Raw genomic sequence first — 22434 nt, forward strand, 5'->3', positions numbered from 1 at the left:
TTGTGTTTGCGTGAATAGCAGGAAATCTGCCTTGAGATAATAGTCCTATTCAAGAATTGGAAATAGGTTCAGGAAGGAGTCCTAGCTGAAGATCTAAATTTTGAATTTTGCTCAAAAAATGGTTGTAAGAGAGGTCATGTAATGCCAAAAGTTGTAAAAAAAAAAAAAAAAAAAAAAAGAAGAAGAAGAAGAAGAAGAAGATTGGACAGAATTGTGGGAAAGAACAATGTCATAGGATGGAAAGATTACTAAGAATGTCTTGTATCCTCTTTGGAGATGGTTTGTAAAGTTAAGGAAACAAAATTCAGGTAGGATTAGTATTAAATAGTGTAAAAAGAATAATACCTTCTCACTGATTGACTTGTTTCATTGTGAGTATAGCTATATTTAATATAATTATGTGTTTATAAGTATATAGGAGTATATGCCACACTATTTATAATTTCAAAATTGTATGTAGATACCTGAATATGTAATATATATTTTATATATGAGTATATTCATATGTAATAGTCTTTCAAAAAGAAATTATAGAGTGAAAATAATTTATTTCCTTTTAAAAAATGAATTATTTGATATAGCATTACCTCCAAATGATTTTTAAATAGTTATGTGTTTGAAGTAGTTTCATATATGTGAACATTCAACACCTGGGTCCTCCAAAGAGAATGTGATTCTTTATTTTTATTTATTTATTTATATGTTTGTTTTTTATTTTAAAAATTTAATTAATTTTTCCCCAGTGTTCCAAAATTCATTGTTTTTTGATTAATTTTTTAAAATTTTTTATAAACATATAACGTATTTTTATCCCCAGGGGTACAGGTCTGTGAATTGCCATCTTTATACACTTCACAGCAGTCAACATAGCACATACCCTCCCCAATGTCCATAACCCCACCACCCTCTCCCGACCTCCTCCCCCCAGAAACCCTCAGTTTGTTTTGTGAGATTAAGAGTCTCTTATGGTTTGTCTCCCTCCTGATCCCATCTTCTTTCATTTATTCTTTTCCTCCCCCCTAAACCCCCCATGTTGCATCTCTACTTCCTCATATCAGGGAGATCATATGATAGTTGTCTTTCTCCGATTGACTTATTTCACTAAGCATAATACCCTCTAGTTCCATCCACATCGTCACAAAAGCAAGATTTCTTTTCTTTTGATGGCTGCATAGTATTCCATTGTGTTTATATGTGTGTGTGTATACACAAACACACACACACACACACACACACCTATACCATCTCTTCTTTATCCATTCATCTGTTGATGGACATCTAGGTTCTTTCCATAGTTTGGCTATTGTGGACATCGCTGCTATAAACATTCAGGTGCATGTGCCCCTTCGGATCACTACATTTCTATCTTTAGGGTAAATACCCAGTAGTGCAATTGCTGGGTCATAGGGTAGCTCTATTTTCAGCTTTTTGAGGAACCTCCATGCTGTTTTCCAGAGTGGTTGCACCAGCTTGCATTCCCACCAACAGTGTAGGAGGGTTTCCCTTTCTCCGCATCCTCGCCAGCATCTGTCATTTTTTGACTTGTTCATTTTAGCCAGAGAATGTGATTCTTTAAAAAAAAAAAAAAAAGAAGTTTTATTGAACCAGATGTGCCAACTTAGCATACATTTGGAGCAGAGGAGTAGAGTTTTTATATATCCTTATTTCCATAACTATATTCACAATCAACAGTGTTTTATTATAAATTTCTGACAAAGAAGCTATTTTTTAAAACATTTGCAGTAAAACTACTAAACAAAACATGTCTCATTATACGTGCAAGAGATAAAGTGTATCATAGCATATATTGTTAGCAAATAAATTTCTCATGACATTCAGGGTATATAAAGATGATATATGTCATCTGAAGAAAATAATTCAAACCATGATAATATGAGTTATCATTTTTCTAAATGAACCTAATCTGTAATAATCAACCCACGACCTCTGAAAAATACTTTTTACCTTTCTAAAATTATTCAAAGACTAAGTGGAAAATTTCTAACAAATAAGACACTGTTTGAACAGGGAACCAAACGACTGCTCAGATAATCTGTCCTCACTTGTATGACTGATATTTTCAAGCAGGAACATGCTAGTGCAGTTTTTGTTATCAGGCTGTGCTTACCTATTTAATAATTTCAAACCAAGTTTTTACTTTCTTTTAATACTTCCAGTTTGTAAAGGATGGTGAACTTGAGTTTGTCAAGCTCAATTTATTGGTTTTCAATAGATACCTTTATCAGTTACTTGTATCAACATGCTTTCTTTTCACACTAGGACCCTGAGAGACAAATGCTGTTGCAGAGTGTCTGTGAATTAAAAATGGCTACCTGGAGTGTGTGGGTGGTACAGTCATTTGGGTGTCCAACTCTTTACAGTTCTGGTCATGATCTCAAGATGGTGGGACTGAGACCCATGTTGGGCTCCACACTCGGGGTAGAGTCTGCTTAAGATTCTCTCTTCCTCTTCCTCTGACTCCCTTCCCCCAAAATCAGTAAATAATTCTTTTAAAAAATAAAAATCGTTACCCACTAAAGCTACCATGATATCTAGGAGTTGCCTTGCTTTTAAATCTCTCTACTTCTCTATCACATTTCTACCTAAAACATCAATCTCTTTCATCAGATGTGGTTGTCTCCTCCTTGATTAGATTATTTTGTATTATATTGGTTTATGGCCAGACAGGAAACATTCTTTAAAATTCCTGTCAACCATATTTACTTTGTTGACCAAAACACACACACACAAATTAAATATTAAGAGATAATCTTGGATTATCCAGACGCTCTTTCCTATTTTTTTGACTATTTAAACTGTCAGATTATGAGAGAAGACTACTACTAGTCCTCACTATGTTCGCAGATCCATAAACATGTGCTTATGTTTCTAAAAGTTCTTGATTTACACAAGTTTCTGCTCTGATGTTTCACAATTTTTGGTCTCTTGACCTGTCTTGGGCTGTGAGCATTTATATACTCCTAACATTAGACATTTTGACTTATTGAATCTTCTGTTGTTTCTGATTTAAGAAGTTGCTGGTTGTGTTATTTGGTGGTATTTTGTCAGGAATTGCAGTGTTTAGCTTTACAAAGTAGACTTAAGTAGTTTTATGCTTTTATGGTCTTTATTCACTCACATTGTATATTGGGGTATGAAACTATAGTATCTCATTATTTGAACTTGCTCAAAGTATTTTGTTCATCCCTTTATCATTAGCTTTTTTGAATAATGGTTTTTTAAACATATTTCTTTTATACAGTCTAAAGTTTGGGTTTGTGTGTATCTATGCATGTGTGCTTACCCACACATGCAACATAGTTAGAAAATATTTTCTTTTAAAAAATGACTTAAGCCCAGGGGCAACTGGGTGGCTCAGTAGTTAGTCATTCGACTCTTGTTCTCAGCTCAGGTCCAAGTTCAAGCCCCACACTGGGCTCCACACTGGGCATGGAGCCTACTTTAAAAAAAAAAAAATTAACAAGTCTCTAGACAGCACAACCAATCCATTTTACATTTGCCAAATCATTTATAATGGAAAGAAAAACAGGTGCCATTAGAAATCCCAAGTAACATTAAAAGCAGACAATAATGTAATACTATTTCTCAAGAAAAAGAGAAGAAAGCATAGGCGAAGAATTAACACCAGCAAGATATTTCTGACAATGATGAAGAAACAGGGAGCAGATTTACCCTCTTTCCTTAACTGAAAAATTAGACTAAATATGTGAAACAAATGTTCACACTTTGTACAACAAGCAGAAAAGGGCAGGATTCCTGGTAGAAGGGAAACAAATGAGATAACTGTTTAGAGTTTCTAGGCTGCAGTATGGGGAGAGAGAATCCAATTAGACAGTGGGCTCTTTAGGATGAAGAGACATAGTTGAGAAGTTTGAGATTCTGACCTGGCTAGAATTCACAGACAGAGTACCAGAGAGGAGAAAGCTATATGGAGACTACAAATGAAGGCAGAGAGAGACAGAAAGAGAGAGATCTGCAAAGGGTTTTCCTCATGTCTTTAACTGAGCACTTAGTTGAACTATGTGTGTGAGAACACTATCCAACACTGGTAAGGAATCACTGGAAAGAACAATTAGAACAGTTTCTGGGATGTGATTTTTCCATCCCTTCCCCTATGATCCTCTATGCGGTTTCTTATATTCCTCATATGAGTGAAACCATATAATAATTGTCTTCCTGTGATTGACTTAGTTCCCTCAACATAATACCCTCCAGTTATAATTTCCCTTTCTAATAGTAATTCCCTTTATCCATTTTTGCCATTGTTGTGCTGGTTTCAGAGAAGCCTCCAGTCTCAGGCTGATTTTACCTACTAAGGGAATACTCTTCTGAGTACTCCATCTGATGCCCAATCTATTACATTTTTTTTTTCTATTCTGGATGAAGGGAACATGAATTATTTCTGTCTTTGCATTCCAGAAACTGTTCTAATTCTTGATAGGGGTCCAGTTTATCTTTTGCGTATAGCTGTCCAGTTTTCCCAGCATGGTTTGTTAAAAAGACTATCCTTTCCTTATCAAGTATTCTTGGCTCTCCTGTCAAATATTTAGTTGACTGTAAATGTGTGGGCTTATTTTTGAGCTCTTGATTCTATCCATTGAACCGTGTCTGTTTCTATGACAGTATCATTTTGATTACTATTGTTTTGTAATATACAGTAGTTTGAAATCAGGAAGTGTGATACCTCTAGCTTTGTTATTCTTTCTTATGTTTGCTTCGGGTTTTCAGGGTCTTCTGTGACACCAGACAAATTCTGGAATTTTTTTTCTATTTCTATAAAAAATGTCGCCATTGGAATTTTGATAGGTATTGCATTGAATCTCTTGCATCTATTTGAGTAATATGGGCTTTTTATTGATACTAACTCTTTCAGTACATGAACAGAGGTTATGTTTTTATTTGTGACTTCTTCAAATTCTTTCATCAATTTCCTGCCCTGGCTTTTGAAAACTGCCTTCTGGCAACAAACTAGAAAAATCCTGGCATTTACTTCTTTCATTTCCTTTCCCTCAGAGATTATTGCCCTGTGCTGCCTGTTGTCCAGTATCTGAAAATACCAGTCATTAAATGTGGATGAAATACAGTTCCTCCTGGAAATGCAGGAAACCTTAATACTTTTCTTTCAAAGACCAGTTTCTAAATCAGATGATGCAGTGATCACCTCTAATTTTGGTAGATAGGTTTCTTACTTTCTCTTTCTCTACTTTTTATCATTGCTCTATATACATGAATTTATATTAATTCAATATTTTACTATCAATCACAGTCATTTTTGATGGATAGATTTTCCCAAATTTTCTCAATAGAATCCTCTTCAAGCTGTTTTCTATGTCCTTTGGAAATGCTCCTACTAATCTCTAAGAGTTTTCTTGCCTCATGACACAACAGAAAGTTGTGACCATAGAGTCCCTTCCCCCTACCTGAAATCAGCTATTTTGTTTTCCTTTCAGTATATCTAATTTACTGTAGTTTGTCTTTTTTGTCTTTTTTTTCTTTTTTAAAAATATTTATTTGGGTTTTCCTGGACCCAGATGATCCTGTTTCAGATGGAAAAGAAGTTTGTATGAATAATTATCTTCCTTAATTTTCTTTTACTGTAGTTTGTCTGGTATTTTTTTTTAAATAAATGACACATATTTTGATCTGTTTTCCAATCATTTGTTTACTCTGGTTTGGGGTCCTCAGCCAGTTCTGCCTGTTCTGGGTATTATTGTTTTCACTTATATACACAGTGAAATTTGTGCTATCATCTTTCTCATGGGTATACTCAGGGTGTATACTATGGAAGGTTATTCATGCTCTGATTGTTCTGAGTGGATTTTGGAGGATTCTAATTTGAAGGATTGGATCTTAGAATTTAGGTGGTCACCATTATTCTCTTGGGATTCTGTCTTTCTTTCTTTGTTAACTCTGGAATTACAACTTGTGGTTTTGTTGTTGTTTTGTACTATTTTGCATTGTTGCAGAGTGCTCTCAAGTATTGCCTCCAAAGTATTATACTTCCTACTTCTCATATTACTTGAAATACCATATATCACCCACCTCCTCACATTATATATTTGCATGTTTTTTTAGGCTAAATAGATTTAGTTAAAATTTTTTCTGCCAAAAAATTGAATTTATGTCTTTTATATTATTTCTATTTTATTCAAGAGATTGGTATCACAAGTTATTATCATCATATATGTGGGATAGTTTGTTGGCAACATGATGTCTAAAATGTCATATGAAACCTAATTAGTAAACTGTATACCAATAGTGGTTAATCAAGCAGACTGATCAATTTTAATATTTAAAAACTGGAATTATTCCTTTTAGAGACACCTCAAGAAAACCCTGGATTTTTCTTTCTTTTTTTTATTTGTAAAACTAATGGGAGTATTAAAATCTCAGTATTGTTATGAAAGGTCAATGAGCTACTCATGCAAACTATATTGCCTAGTATTTAGTAAGTATTTAATAACTTTTAATAGATAGACTTATTTTCTTTATATGTAATTTCTACATTTGAACTTTGCAAATTCAATTTGTAGTCACATTTTTTACATTTTGTCTTTGTCTCAAAAGAATAGAATTAGAATATACTTCTTGACTTAGCATTTTTATTGAACTTATAACATTCAAATTCAGAGCATCCAAAACATACCATACAGTGCTACATATTTTTAAATTTTATTTTCTTAAAAAAAAAGTCTGTGTTTATGTTTGTGTCCAAGAAATAAAATGCAGTTTTGTTTTCCAACAGATGATAGAGAATTTTGAAAATTAAAAGTAACTTTTTAAATAATACTGAATATATGTACTTTTGAAAGTATGGAAATTGAAAAAAGTAAAAACAGGATTGAAAATTCTTGATAATTCTATATTAAGATAACAGCTGTTAACATCTTAATAGTGTCCAATTTATTTTACAGACATCACTGTCTTGTAACACCATAGCTAAACGTTTACTCACAAATACAATTTTTGGTTTTGAATAGATTTTTAGAAGTATAATTGCTGAGTCAAAGGGAATACATGCATTTTATGCCATTGATAGGTCTTCCAAAATTGACATTTAAAAATATTTTAAAATATTGTGTCCATTGGTGTATGATTAGATTCTAATCCTTTGTATTTTTGTCAATTTTCAAAATTCAGATGAAAATCTTACAAACATAATGCGGTTTTATCTACGAAACCATTACCAGATAACAGAATTTCACTTATAATGCTCTGGTTTAAAATTGTTATGTATTTTTTTGTTGAAAAATGTTATAAATGATGGATCTATAAATACATTTTTAACCTCTAAATGCAAATTAGAAAATGACCCTATTATAAAAGTGGCATCATGTATCAAAAAATGATTGATTTGATATAACGTGTGATATACAATAGTAACGTTCCTTTTATTTCTGATTATACGGGCGATTATACTTCCCCACAGCCTTGAAGTCAGGAGTGGTAAGGTGACTAGTAGTTATGACTAGAGCACTATAAGTAGACCATCAGCTCTCCAGATGAAAAATAAAAATAAAATAAAATTATTCTAGTACATGATAAAAGACAAAAAAGATAAATCCTAGATATATTAAAGATCTATCCATAAAAAAAAAATTAAGGAGATTGTCCATATAACATCAAAATTGGGAAGAATTTTCAAAACATTATACCAAAAAAAGTCTTATGTATGAAATAAATTTGAAATAAAAAACTCTGCACTGCAAAAGTCAGACCAAGAAGAGGAAAATTGTGAGAATTCACAACGCCTGGCTAGATCAGATTTAATAAACACATGCCTCCCTGGGTGAAACTAGTTGAAAAGCAAAGGAGTGTCTGGAAAACTGGGCCTCCTTTGCAGTTTCTGGGCTGAAAACAGCCAGATCCTTTTTGCGGCTCAGTTCGCTCATCCAGGGAGTAAATGCTTAAACTTCAAAAACATTTATCTTCTGTGGTCAGTACTCCACACACTTCTTGCCTGAGCACACATCAGGATCACAGCTTGTTCTGAGGTTACTCCCTATGCCGCTGTCCTGATTATTATAGCTTCACATTCCTTTTTGTTTTTCTTATTCCCTGATGTACTGACAACATTCACAATAAAAGTAGAGTGAGTTTAGCTTGGGACATTTTGCCCCTAGTGTGTCTTGTCCCCACACCCTCTCCTTTCTCCTACTGAGGTGACTGGAGTAATCATTTCGTTCTCCACCTCAGGGTTGGCCAAACCCAATAGAAGATATAATACTTGGGGAAGATACCTAAATATTTTCATCATAAACAAAGATAAATGTATATGTGTGCATCTCTACACATATATTTAAAACTTCTACAAGTCAACAAGAAAAATAAAAATAACCCTAGAGAAAAATATGGCTAAAGGAAATGAACAGTAATTCTTATATTTTCTTTGAGAATTTTTCCATTCTTCCCCTTTGTTAACCCTTTTTCCCAATTCCTAATAGTCTTTCTTATAATTTATAAGGATTCATAAATTCTTTCTTGCGAAGAGACATTGTTTGATTGCTATGTCCTAGACATCATTTAAGAAGCCATTTTCACTTCCTGAAGTTCTTTATTCATATAAATACTTCATCCTAACACTGAGCTCAGGGAGACCCAGTACCCAGCTAGACGTGGTACAGTTTCCAGATTATCCTTGATTTTAGACAAAATATGATTCAACTAGTCTTTTGATTTTTTATATGTTTTTATATGTTTATAGTTTTTAAACAAATGATCAGTAATCTAAATAAATCAATGATTAGAAGATAACACACAATGTAGAAGAGTAGAATGGGAAAAAAATAGATCTCCACTAATCTTGCTGATGCTCATTTTGCTATTTTGCAATTCATGAATTATTTTAACCAGCCAAACTTCTAGTTAGTAAATCAAGAAAGGCCATGTAGATATGTCACTCTAGGATTTACTCTGATTTAACAAGAATTACTGAAAAGTAACCAAACCAACTGTAACTCAAGTTCTCAAAGATATGTTTGGATTTAGCCCAAAAGTTTAACTTCCTTTATGACTTCTCTTTCTTTGACCCAGGTTCCCCTCCCAGGTGCTTTTTCCGGTGCACTTACTCCAAGATCAATATTAGGCCCAACCTTCTAGTTTCTTCCATTTTCATTACATTGTAGTACGAGGAGGTAGAAGTTACCTTAATGTTTGCCTTTCTCTCTTATTTTTGTGCTGTTTCTCATCAAAGGACTTTTTTTTTTTTTTGGCATTATCATTGTCAATGTTCATTTGTTCAGAAAAAACTAAGATTTGCTTTTTATTTTTATTTACTCCACATCAATATAAAGCAGTACATTGATCATATGTTAAGATATTAATAATCTGTCAAAGTGTGAAATTGGAAACAACTTTAGTAAACAGGTGAAGGGTGACTTGTTATAAAGGTCTGGCTTTCGATACCTATAAAGAAATACTTACATCCAAAGTTAATTGTCAGTAATTCTGTGCCCCTTTTCCCCAGGATAGAATGTTTAAATTTTATCAAATGAAGCACATTTTTGAAATACTTGATAAAATGAGATGCCTGCGAAAACGTTCCACAGTGTCATTCTTGGGAGTTCTTGTCATTTTCCTTCTCTTTATGAACTTGTACATTGAAGACAGCTATGTTCTGGTAAGTTTTGGGGATTATTTTTGTTGTTGCTGTTACAAATAAGGTCTAAATCAAATTAAGCTTAGTCCAATTTTAACGAAACTTCAATCCCAGGCTGCTGAAATAGTCTTAGTTTGAGCAAAACTCTAACATGTATACTTTCTATCTAGCTACTTTTTGTATTAATTCTAGAATACCAGCATTACAATTATTTTGATTTATGTTGCAATATTTTCTTTAATGCTGCATATAGTAGCTCAGGGATGTATATTTGGCTATAAGTAAATTAGCTATCATCACTATGCTGAATTAATTTTATGTATAGCCATAATAATTTTTGAGCTTTAATTTGAAATATGTAGAATTTTTAAAAATTGCTTAAAGATATCAGTCCTTACTTTCTCAATTTTTTATATATCATCAAAGTTTTTAAAGTCTTATTTTTTAATTAATGGTACTAATTATGCTATTTTGTTAAGAAATAATATTTTATTATAATGTATGACACTTCACTTGATTTTGAATAGTCATAAATGGCCACCATGTTATGTATTTATATTCAGTGAAAAGTAGTATAGAACCTCAAGAACTAGAGATAATGATGTGAAAACTATTCAGTAGTTTAAAAAGGATAAATTAGTATATAATATGCAAATGAATTTTTAAGTAAATTCTAGAAACACACAAAAGGACTTACTCTGGCTAATTTTGAGATCTCAATTTGTTCTTTATTTGCTATCACTGTATCACACCAGTTCATGTCTGATGAGAATAACATGGACATTTTTTTAATTCAATTTCTGAATTGAGTTTAAGATATCTGGAAAAATCCCAATCTTTATGTTATTGCTCTTGTTCACATATTTCAGAAAATCAAAATCTTTGGACACAGAGAGGACTGAAAAGTACTTTCCACCAGGCAAGCATGCTGAAAGTTTCAATGACTATCTTAGCAAGAGAAAAATCTGCCAAAAACCACAAAAAGCATTTCCCAGTAAAATATTTTATTTCACTAATTGAACATGATCTTACCTACGCATTATTTGCCATGTACTATTCTATAATGATAAGCCAACCGTTTGATCTTAGTTGGGACAGATCCTCTCAGGAGGTCTTCTGTAAAGCATCTTGCTTCTGTTAGCATTGTTCTTTGATGACAAAATTCTGCCAGATTCTAGATCTTGACTATGCCTATGCCTTTTACATTCATACATGTTTCTTGATCTTGTGGTTCCTTCATTCTGTTTTCCATAGACAATTCACAATGGCTAAAATCTCCATAGACGAATAGAATTTGACTAGGCATAATGTAGGCAAACATAGCAAACTGGAGAAACTTACTAATGGCATGCACTTTGACCTTTCTTTAAACCTGATTATTAGGTTTATGAGACTTAACGACAATATAACAAGGCCCATGTGATCCCCCTATTTTTTTCTGGATGAAATTAAAGGTCATAAATTAACAAGGAGAGCCTTTGATCAATGATTTAATTTTGTAATAAAAATTTATTTCTTGCATCTGTGATTACTGGCAGCAGTAAATCACATCTTGTAAACCAAACACATGGCGTTGGCAGGATGTTTATTGTATTCAATGACTTGCTGCATTTGTGAGACACTTTTAAACCCAATTTCAGTGTTTCATTTTAAACAGACAAAAGACCATCGTATGCAGCAAACATCCTTATATCTTGTTGATATAGAACCTCTTCAAATTCATTATAAAATGTATAAAAAGTAATAGAGTGTATATCTGTAAGAGGATCAGATACTTTTGCCCTGTCTTGTGGATTTTTGCACATTTCTATCCAAGCTTCAGTCCTATGTATCTAATGTAAAAGGTGTGATTTAATGAAGCAATGCTTAATAAAGAGTACTTTCTTAGTGAAATGTTCTCTGGCTAGATTACATATATATTTAGCCAAATTTGCAAATCAGCCCAAGAGTAGAGGAGATTTTGCTCCTTCGTTTTAAAATTTATAATTATTTTTAAATACTTATATTAAGTTGGAAAAAATGAGTTAAAATGATGGTTAAACACAATCACTCCCCTTACTGAAAATTTATTTTTTTAAATATTTTATTTATTTATTTGACAGAGAGAGATCACAAGTAGGCAGAGAGTCAGGCAGAGAGAGAGGGGGGAGGGAAGCAGGCTCCCTGCTGAGCAGAGAGCCCCATGAGGGCTGATCCCAGGACCCTGAGATCATGACCTGAGCCAAAAGCAGAGGCTTAACTCACTGAGCCACCCAGGCACCCCTCCTTACTGAAAATTTAATGACAGTATTTTTATTAGTTTAGTTTCTCACTATTTACTAGATGATTATTTTTAACCTAAATGTATTCAGAGCTAAATTTTATCCCAAGGCTTAATATGTATAAAGACTTAAAACATTTAAATAATTAATGTAAAACTACATTAAAATTGTTTTTCTAAAAATGTTTAATAGCCACGGAAAGCCAGCCACCTACTAGTATATAATGTAGCTTCTTTGTAACCTTTGTCTCTTTTGACCCTTTTATCTGTGTTTATTTCAGTTTTCACAAAATTATATCATTTAGTTTTTTTTTTCTCTTGACTCTAGAATGCCACAATGTGTACTATTGCTAAAACATAAACATTAGTTGATCTTTCTTTTCCTGCCTTCCTTATTTCAGGGGGAAATAACAGTTATAATTCAGAGAAATCAGATAAACAATTACAAGTAAAAGATCTCCGGAGTTACTTAGCACATTCTGTTCTGCTGTTTTTGCTAGAAAATCCATTTGTGGTCTGAAATCCTTGGCATATAGCAGTTTAATGTATGCTTACATATCCGGGACATATGTGCCTTTCATTGGGAAAGGAAGCCAAGCTCAGTGTAAGAGACAAATGCTATTACAAGGCAAACTAAGTAGGAGAGACGCTACATGCCCAATCAACTTAGCCTCTGGGCTGTGAGCATCTTCAAAGTAGCCACAAGGGTATACACTTAGTCTGCAGCTGGTCCATGGAATTGCATTCCTATCCAGAAAATGATTGTCATAAAGCTTTGTCTTATTACTGAGAAATACACGCCAGCATAGCAGCTACAGAAAGAAGGTATCCAGGGAGAGCCTAACTGTTCAGGTAGATGCCTCTGGAAAGCAGCCAACAAGGCTGACTCAGGTGAAGGCTGCATTATTTATTTATGCTAAAAAGTGTAAAGAAGCTTGTTCTTGAGAATTTAATAAAGTGCTTTCATATAAGTTCCATTTCATTTTATTTTCTGTTATGTCCTTCAATCAGGATGAATGTACTCTATCTTCAGAAAAGGTCTGGATTTTTACACATTCCAAATAGAATTGTTAAAGAAATATCCAAGATCCTGCACTTCCTTTAGAATGTAACATCACATAAGAGCAGAATGGCAAAATGAACTCAGAATTGTGACTACTGTGATTTTTATAGATATTTCTTCTAGATCCTATTGATAATGGACCCTATTACATCACTCTTAAAGAAGTTGGTACTGAGCTGAGGCCTTAGTTACTTTTTAGTAGACCTAAATTTATTTTAAAACTCTAATAATGTTTTATAAGTTTTCAGAAAGACAAAGATGAACATATTTATGTGTAAAGAAATTACAATAATCAGAACTCAATAGATATGCAATTAGTATATTTATAAGAAGTAGAGAATTCAAGATATAACTCTAAATATTTTGAAAGTCTACAACTGATAGATGGCAAATATGTTATAAATATTGTAAAACACTAACCTCTTTTTCTCAATTAAGACAATATAAAATGTAGAAATATAGTAAAGACCAAGTATAGGTTTATAAACATAATTGAATATACAAAAGAGATATTCAGAAAGGATTTTGAGTTAGCAAAGACCAGATTGAAGCTCTTCCCAGTCATGATTTACTATTCTTAATTTTTATTCTAAGACAATTCCAGTCTGGCCATTGAATGAAAGTTTTGAGTCAGTCTTTTTCTCTATTGACATTTGAACATGATACAAAGTATTGAATATTCCAGATGAGGTAAGGTCTGTATTTGAATCCTTTCTAATTTTTTATAACCAGGGTTTAATTAAAGTTTTATTGACTACAGTCAGATAACATGAGGACCAAATTGGTTCAGACGCATTTACTTTCTTTATAGTCTTAACCGCTTGCACATGCCTGACCTGCCATTGTATATGGAATAGTAGAGATAGATCCATATAACATCACACAGTACAGTAGACACTTGCCAAAAACAACAGAATTCTTTCTAAATAGGTTATCTTTGAATATATTCTACCTGTGGTAGTAAACCTTATACAAAGACCAAGCAAGTCGATATTTTGATAATAATGTATAACCAATAAAGACTTGATCAAATCATGATTAGATAATCAAAATCTACTATTGAACTTATACTAAAGAGAGAAAAAGGGACCAATTAATAATTAACAGGATATATTTTAAGCTAAATATGAATCTTTTTCATATAAACTTTCTCTTTTTTTTAATTTAATTTTATTTTTTTCAATGTTCCAAAATTCATTGTCCATGCACCACACCCAGTGCTCTATGCAATACGTGTCCTCTATAATACCCACCACCAGGCTCACCCAACCCCCCCAACCCCTCCCCTCCAAAACCCTCAGTATGTTTCTCAGAGTCCACAGTCTCTCATGGTTTGTCTCCCCCTCTGATTTCCCCCATCTCACTTCTCCTCTCCATCTCCCAATGTCCTCTGTATTATTCCTATGCTCCACAAGTAAGTGAAACCATATGATACCTGACTCTCTCTGCTTGACTTATTTCACTCAGCATAAACCTTCTCAAAGATCGAATACGTCCATTACCAATTAATATAAGAGGGATCATAAACATAAAAGGACCAGACTTCAACTCCAACAGAATACCACACACAAACACACACGTACGCATGCATGCATGCACATGTACACACACACACACACACACACACACACACACACACACCAAGCAAACAATCATGGGAAAAACTAGTGCAAGTTCTGAAGACATTTCCTTAACTTGGTACAAATGTGTATGAAGATATCTTGAGGACAGTTGAAAGAACACTGACATCACAAGGACCACGGCTATCTATTCTCAACAGTCCTTGATTATAGTGGCCATTGATAAGTGACTGACTAAAACTTCTTGATTAATAAATTCCCCAGAAATAATTATATAGAAATAATGTCTGGTATTATTGAACAATGCTTAAAGAAAATGAAATAGCTTAATATGACTCAAATATGGGAAACTTAGTGAGAATTAGCTTTACATGATACAAGTAGATTATTGTGAAATTTTAAGATCATTGAATTATTGAAAAGATTTTGAATTTTAACATAAAGGCAGTAGGAGTTTTCATGTGGGAATTTTTTGTCTAGAAAATGCCATTATTAGTGTATATTGTGGAAAAGCAAATGGAAGAGAAGTATGAAGAGCACAATAGAGTAGGAGAGCCTGGAGTAGCGACTATAGGTGGGAATTCAGGTGAGAGATGGGGTCCTGTAGCTTGTGGCGCCAGTAGTTGAGATTTAGATAATACCCATGTTACATATCAACAACATATGTTTGCTGTGTAAGGAGAAATTTTATTTAATCATGACATCTATTATTTGTTTATTTTCTCTGCCTCCTTCTTGGCATTCAGGAAGGAGACAAACAACTTATAAGGGAAACATCCACACACCAGCTGAATTCAGAACGTTATGTGCATACTTTCAAAGATTTATCTAATTTCTCAGGAGCCATCAATGTCACCTATCGCTACTTAGCTGCCACACCTTTACAAAGAAAGCGTAAGTATCCCCACACTTTCAAATCAAGAACACATAAAGTATTTTTATTTTAAAATAATGACAACCAGCTTCATCTGTATCACAATAAAACTTCTGGGCATTACTAATATATATTATTTGGGAAGTAATTCAGTGTTTCTTCACAAATTACAATTACTGATCCAACTCCATTAATAGCCAAAAAAAAGAAACTTTTAAAATGCTTAATTGTAATATAAACTTTCAAACAGTTTGCTGTAGGACCATGTAGAAAGACTGAAAAAAATCAATTTATTTGAACTTTTAAAACTTCCCTTTTAAAAACAACCATTCTCATACCGATACAATTTCCAACTCTAATGCTTTGGTTTTTAATGACTTGCCACTGCTTTTGAAGTAGTGAGAGTCATTGTTTTAGTTTACCAAGGTGCTATAACCAATTACCACAAACGAGGTAGTTTAAAACAATGGATATTTATTCTCTCATATTTCTGGAGACCAGACGTTCAAAATCAAGGTGCTGGCAGAGCCACTCACCTGAAAGTTATAGGGGAGAATCTTTCCTCGACTCTTTCAGCTTTTGGTCACCCTTGGCATTCCTTAGTTTGTGGGGGCATAACTATCAGCCTCCGTTACCACAGGGTCTTCTTCCCTTGGTCTCTGTGTCTCTCTGTGTTCTCTCCTCCTCTTCAGGTATGACCAGTCATTGCATTTGGAGCCCACTCTAAATTCAATATGATTTATCTCAAGATCCTTAAATAATTATATCTGCAAAGACTTTATTTTCAAATAAGGTCACATTCTGAGGTTCCAGGTAGACCTCAATTTTTGGAGAAAACTAGTCAACTCACTATCAGTAGATTGGATCTGAGAAGTAACATACACACACTTAATGGATTTCAAGACATCATAGACTGTCGAAGGTATCATGATCTAATTAATGTGCCACTAAGAGACCATAAACATTATCAGTTTTAATTGTAAGATGCCATTAATTGTAATGTTCAACCTGATTTTAAAAATGTTTTTGTGTGAAAAATATGATTCATGAAATCAATGAAACCCAGTGATATCATGAATTTCTTAATAGGTCTGTGGGGACCACAGAAATTGAGTTCCCCATTAAGAAGTGTTTATACAAGTGAGTCTGTGATCACCAGGTGGAGGAAATTGTAACTTAACTTAATTCGGGCTTCTTTAGGTCTATTTCCCATTCATTCCTTCATCTCAAATGTCTATTGCTCTTAAGCTTTCTTCTAACTGCTTAAGATTGCCAATGTTTATTTTTATCTCCATCTGTTACACTACCTTTGTGCAAACATTACTGATTCTCCCATTCCATCCTAAGTTTACTAAAGTGTATTGGCACATATGCCACTGCTTTATACAAAGAAGTGATATAAAACACAGGGTAAACGCAGGGCACTCTGGATGTTGGCTCCACACTACTCACTGGGTGTTACACTTTGCAAGAGTGAATGCATCTCCCTGTGATTGAGTTTCCTTTCCTCATCTGCCAAGCAGAAACGATGACGAGTGCAAAACTATCCCAAAAGACGGTTAGAAATATTCAAGATACATATTACGGGCAAAATGCATAGATTGCTGTCTTTCATATAGAAAGTATTCTCATGGTATTGGCTATTCTAGGGCATTAGTAAAGGCTGGAATCTTGAGTCGAATGGTACCAGAGAACATATTCATTTTTCAAAAGAAGTTAGGGTCGTAAATCCAGGTATTTGAACAAAATGTGTAAATCTCTACCTCTCTGACAGCCTAGTGAGAAAGATTATTCTTGGAAAGGGCTTTTTCAGTATTGCATAAGTCACAACAAGTAGGTGTCTGTATTAAGACAGTGATCTTGGTAAATGTAAGCATTTTCCTATTTTCAAGTAGTAGTTAGGAAATTTTATTCAGTTCTGAATCATGGTGAGAATCAGAGCTTTATAAAGTGAAAATATTTCAAAGAAGAGACATCTACACTTCTTAGATGTAAACTGACATTTCATAAGGCTTTATTTTATTCCCTACAAATATCCAGTTTCTAATTTTAGATTTTAGGTGTCTAAATAAAAATTTCCTCACAGAAAATTGCTCTAAAATGTGTTTCAAAATAAGGAAAACAGTGATATTTATGTATTAGAAAATGTACTAAACATTCAAATAATAATGCAGTCTTTAAAAATAGTTTATAATTTTGTTTACATTCTAATTAACATTCTAGTAAATTTCAAAATAAAATTGTGAAGTCCAATTATTAATTTTTTAGTGCAAGATAATGACAGTGATCAAAAAGAAATGAAAATGTGACATGTCTTCTATGAAAAATTTAAAGATGATTAAAAGACTGAGTTATGCTTAATTTTCTTTTTTATCATTTGAGACTGATTTGTTCAGCCTTAACATCCTTCTCCTTTTGCATGTTTTAATAGTGTGGATATTACCCAAACATCTATCTTCTCTAATGGGCATTTATGAGCACATTAAGCTGCAAAACACCTTAAATAATATTTTTTATTTCACAAACAAATGTTTACATCAATAAGGCTCATATGTCATTGGGCTTAAGATGAATTTTTTTCCAAAGAAAAACCAATTATGTATTAAGTACTATAGCCTTTATATATTTAGCATAAGACTTCACTCACAAAATATGCGACATATATCATTTACTAGATATACCTAATATCATAGCAAACCCAAGGGGAAAAGATTTTTTTATATGTTATTCAAAACCTATTTCACATTTAATTTGTCTTCTTTCTGAATTCTTTTGTTCAGGCTTTCTTACAATTGGACTTTCATCAGTGAAACGAAAAAAAGGAAACTATTTACTTGAGACGATCAAGTCAATTTTTGAGCAATCCAGCTACGAAGAGTTGAAGGAAATTTCAGTGGTGGTTCACCTGGCAGACTTTAATTCATCCTGGCGTGATGTCATGGTCCAGGATATTACACAGAAATTTGCCCACCATATTATTGCAGGAAGATTAATAGTTATACATGCTCCAGAGGAATATTACCCAATCCTGGATGGCCTTAAAAGAAATTACAATGATCCAGAAGACAGAGTCAGATTTCGTTCTAAGCAAAATGTAGATTATGCCTTTCTGCTTAATTTTTGTGCCAATACTTCAGACTATTATGTAATGCTCGAAGATGACGTTCGATGTTCAAAAAATTTCTTAACTGCCATCAAGAAAGTCATTACATCCCTAGAAGGAACCTACTGGGTAACTCTTGAGTTCTCTAAACTTGGCTACATCGGAAAACTTTATCATTCTCATGATCTCCCACGTTTGGCACACTTTTTATTAATGTTTTATCAAGAAATGCCTTGTGATTGGCTATTGACTCATTTTCGGGGCCTTTTAGCTCAGAAAAATGTGATCCGTTTTAAACCATCTCTCTTTCAGCACATGGGTTATTATTCATCGTATAAAGGGACTGAGAATAAGCTGAAGGATGATGATTTTGAAGAAGAGTCATTTGACATCCCTGATAACCCTCCTGCAAATCTCTACACCAATATGAATGTTTTCGAAAATTATGAAGCAAGCAAGGCTTATAGTAGTGTTGATGAGTACTTTTGGGGGAAACCACCTTCAGTAGGAGATGTCTTTGTGATTATATTTGAGAATCCAATTTTAATTAAAAAAATTAAAGTGAGTACTGGAACAGAAGATCGGCAAAATGACATTTTACATCATGGAGCCCTAGATGTTGGGGAAAATGTTGTAGATTTCAAACAAAGTAAACACTGTGTTACTTACTTAAGACTAGGGGAATTCAAAAATGGAAACTTTGAAATGTCAGAGGTGAATCAAAAAATTCCATTTGACATAAATTGTATAAGGATATATGTTACCAAAACGCAAAAAGAATGGCTGATTATTAGGAGCATTAGCATTTGGACTTTTTAACCAATTAAATCGATATGTCCAGCTATCGAAGCAGGCTTTCCTGTTTCCTTTTTTGCTACCTTCCCTTTTGCTATTGTTTGTTGGAGGGAAAGCAATGGATGGGATATTTTCAAGGAAAAGTCTAATCATTTTGGCAGTTTTGATTCTCATATTGTCAACATAATTTTATTCTAATCCACACTTGTATTTATTTTAACTCCTAAAGTTTATGGTTAATGCTACTTTTATTTATATTTTTAATGTGTTGATGTTAGTACCAAAATTTTAATTAAATGTCAAAAATACGACATGAAAGATTTAAAGTGAGAAAATTTAGTTTGCTGGATGGTGAGTCTTGAAAAACAGTTGCCAACTGTGTGCACTTCCTCAAGAATTAAAACATTCATTATATCATCAGATAGCTTTTATTAAGCATCTATGTGAATATGCAGTTGGTTAGAATGATAATCTTTTTTTTTTATTGTAAACATAGATTTTCATAGACTTCTGTACATCTACAATGAATACCTCCTTATAGAAAGTGATGTCTTTACAACAGAATTTTGTGCATAGGTGGAGTGATGGAAAGAAAAAAAAAATGACTTAAAATATTTCTCCCCTGATCATTTATACAAAAAGGGGCATTGTTCATTGTATAGAAACACTTAACTGAGCACCTATTGTTAATAAATTTTCTGTGGGAAGCAGTCTTTTTCTAGATTCCCTTTTGCAAAAAGAATAGTTATGCTCAATATTTTCAAGTTATATTGGGTACCGACATTTAATAGAAGAAATTAGAGAAGGCCTATATTTAGTTCATTCTTACAAACATTTTCAGTAAATGCAGAAAATTTTTGAAATTGATTTTATATGTTTTGTATTAAAATTCATATAATTGAAATTGTAATCTATCATATACTTTTTTTGAAGTTTAAATGGACATCTTGTAAAGGAGAAAAGTAGGAAACATAGAAATCAGTTGATTTTTTTATATTCAGAGCTAGTTCCTAGTAAAGCCAAAGTGAGCGATCAGATGTTCTGATATCCAGATAGTACCCTTTCCCTTACGTAGAGATTACTCCTCACATAAATGATGCTTTCTGTTCACCTCTACCTAAGTCTCATATAGTAATTATGCTATCTTGAAGTGGCTAGTATGATTCTTCCATAAGTCATATTATCATTCTGTGGAGTAAGTCTAAAGTGTCTGAAATGATACTTTTGTATATGCACCCACATGGTGAGTAAACTTGACTAACTTTTACTAAAAGGAACTGGACAATTGTGCCTAAACCATGTGTCCTATTAAAGCATTTCAGGACACCTTAGTGCATCCTAAAGACATTGGTTGTCCAGAATGCCCTGAGCTTATCTGATCCTTTCTATCTTTTGACAAACAGCAGAGATGAAAGGGTTGACTATGACGATATGAAAAGTACTTCATGCATGTTTATGGAAAGGTTCAAATGCATATGTTTCTATAGATTGGAAAGTATTTATTCACGCTATCCAAATTGATTAAATTAGAAACTCATAAAAATTTGGGAATTTTTTTTTATTGAAACAATAGCTACTGTGTATTTTCTTTGCATCCAGATGCTATTGTATAATAAAGACAAAATATGAATCTATAAATATCAATATTTTGTTGCACAACTAAGTCTTAAAGTCATAAAAAATGAACACTGCCACTAAACTACAATTTTTGCCTTGATTTGGAGGGTATTTGCCAGATGTTTAAAGACATTCTATTTTCTTGGCTTTTCTCATCCTCTTTCATTAACTGGCTAATTGCATAATATAATATATCTCAGAAATTATAAGTAATCTTTTTTCTGTACTTTTAATGACAAAAGGTAACCAACAAAGACATATAATTTCAAGACTTAGGCAGACTCCATGAAGTGACTGTAAACTTCATAGAGTCAGCATAGGTTCTGAGAGTGTTTCCAAAGACCAGCCATTGACATCAGCTTGTGAAAATGCTTCCAGAAATATTGCTGAGGGTAACAATGATACTGAACGTTTGCTAGAGAATTATAAATGCAAAGTGATTTTAAGGAGTTGCATTTTACTTTAAACTTGATCTTTTCATTAGGAAAGCAGGTTTGAATAAGTTGGTCAGTCACCTAAGGATGTATTTATGTTTTCTTTATAGATTGAGTGGAGGTCAACTTTTTAAGGAAAGACTTTGACAAACAAAGCTTCTCCATTGGAGAACAAGGGGGCAGATAACCTTTCTCTTTATAAAAGATAATCTGACCAATCATTCTTTATATGAGTCAGTGTTGCATTTCCTGTATTTAAAAATTCTGAATATGGCTACTATAATCTTGTCTCAGAGGCATAGAGCAAAAAGTCAGTTATTAGGTTTAATTACATTCAATCTGTTATTAAGCATTATGTCTCATCAATGTCTCTTTGCAGTAAGTTTTTAAAAAATATATATATATTATTTTCTTTGTTACAAATATCCATTGAAAAACACTGGAATGTAATACAAAAGTTGAGTTATTTAATTGCTACCTGAATAAGATGCTGATAGAGTTCAAGCACAAAATATGATATGTACCTTAAATAACGTCTAAATTTGTTACTTTAAACTGACAAAAAAGCTTATTTACATTTAAATTTCTTCTCCTTGAAGGGAGCCTTTTCAGCATTTATAAACATCAAAGAAAAGCATTCAAGAAAGCACAATAAAAACATGGAAATTATACATTTTTGGAAAATACACGTTATAGCAGCAATAACGTGTCTGGATATAAAAATACATTAAAAGTGTTAATATAAGCACTGTTGCATTATCATCAAAAAATATAACTTTTATAAGATAGATATTTTCCACATATAAAAATATAATTTAAAAACCAAACATCATTTAGAACTACTTTTCTCACACAGCTACACTTATGAGACTAGAACATTCCATTTCTTACTGAACCATTATTCTCTGGGAATTTTTATAAAGCTATCATAGAAAAACTATGCTGTACAATAATGACACCCAAGTGAAACAAATATTTACAAATTACAAGGTATGGTAGGGAAAACACTTGCTATTCTAAATGTCTGTATGGCAAACGTCACTCAATATTCGCCAGTTTGTCAACATGTCCATTAGAACATGACACCCA

At 32.9% G+C, this 22434-nt stretch overlaps 1 protein-coding gene across 2 annotated transcripts in view; it reads left to right on the forward strand.

The window, feature by feature from the left end:
* Positions 1-19901, forward strand: part of LOC111142256 (MGAT4 family member C) — a 31853-nt gene extending 11952 nt beyond the window's left edge. The window contains exons 1-4 of one of the 2 annotated variants that reach the window (XM_022495302.1): positions 7431-7486; positions 9472-9640; positions 15269-15416; positions 18177-19901. In XM_022495302.1, coding sequence (XP_022351010.1) covers positions 9494-9640; positions 15269-15416; positions 18177-19318 — 1437 coding nt within the window. In that variant the 5' untranslated portion in view covers positions 7431-7486; positions 9472-9493 and the 3' untranslated portion in view covers positions 19319-19901. Of the gene's footprint in view, positions 1-7430; positions 7487-9471; positions 9641-15268; positions 15417-18176 lie in introns of those variants that run through there. The other variant, XM_022495301.1, reaches the window with a different exon arrangement.
* Positions 19902-22434: the final 2533 nt, after the last annotated feature.

Source organism: Enhydra lutris, unplaced genomic scaffold (genome assembly GCF_002288905.1).
Source record: "Enhydra lutris kenyoni isolate GAN:26980312 unplaced genomic scaffold, ASM228890v2 scaffoldscaffold7, whole genome shotgun sequence".
Taxonomy (NCBI): domain Eukaryota; kingdom Metazoa; phylum Chordata; class Mammalia; order Carnivora; family Mustelidae; genus Enhydra; species Enhydra lutris.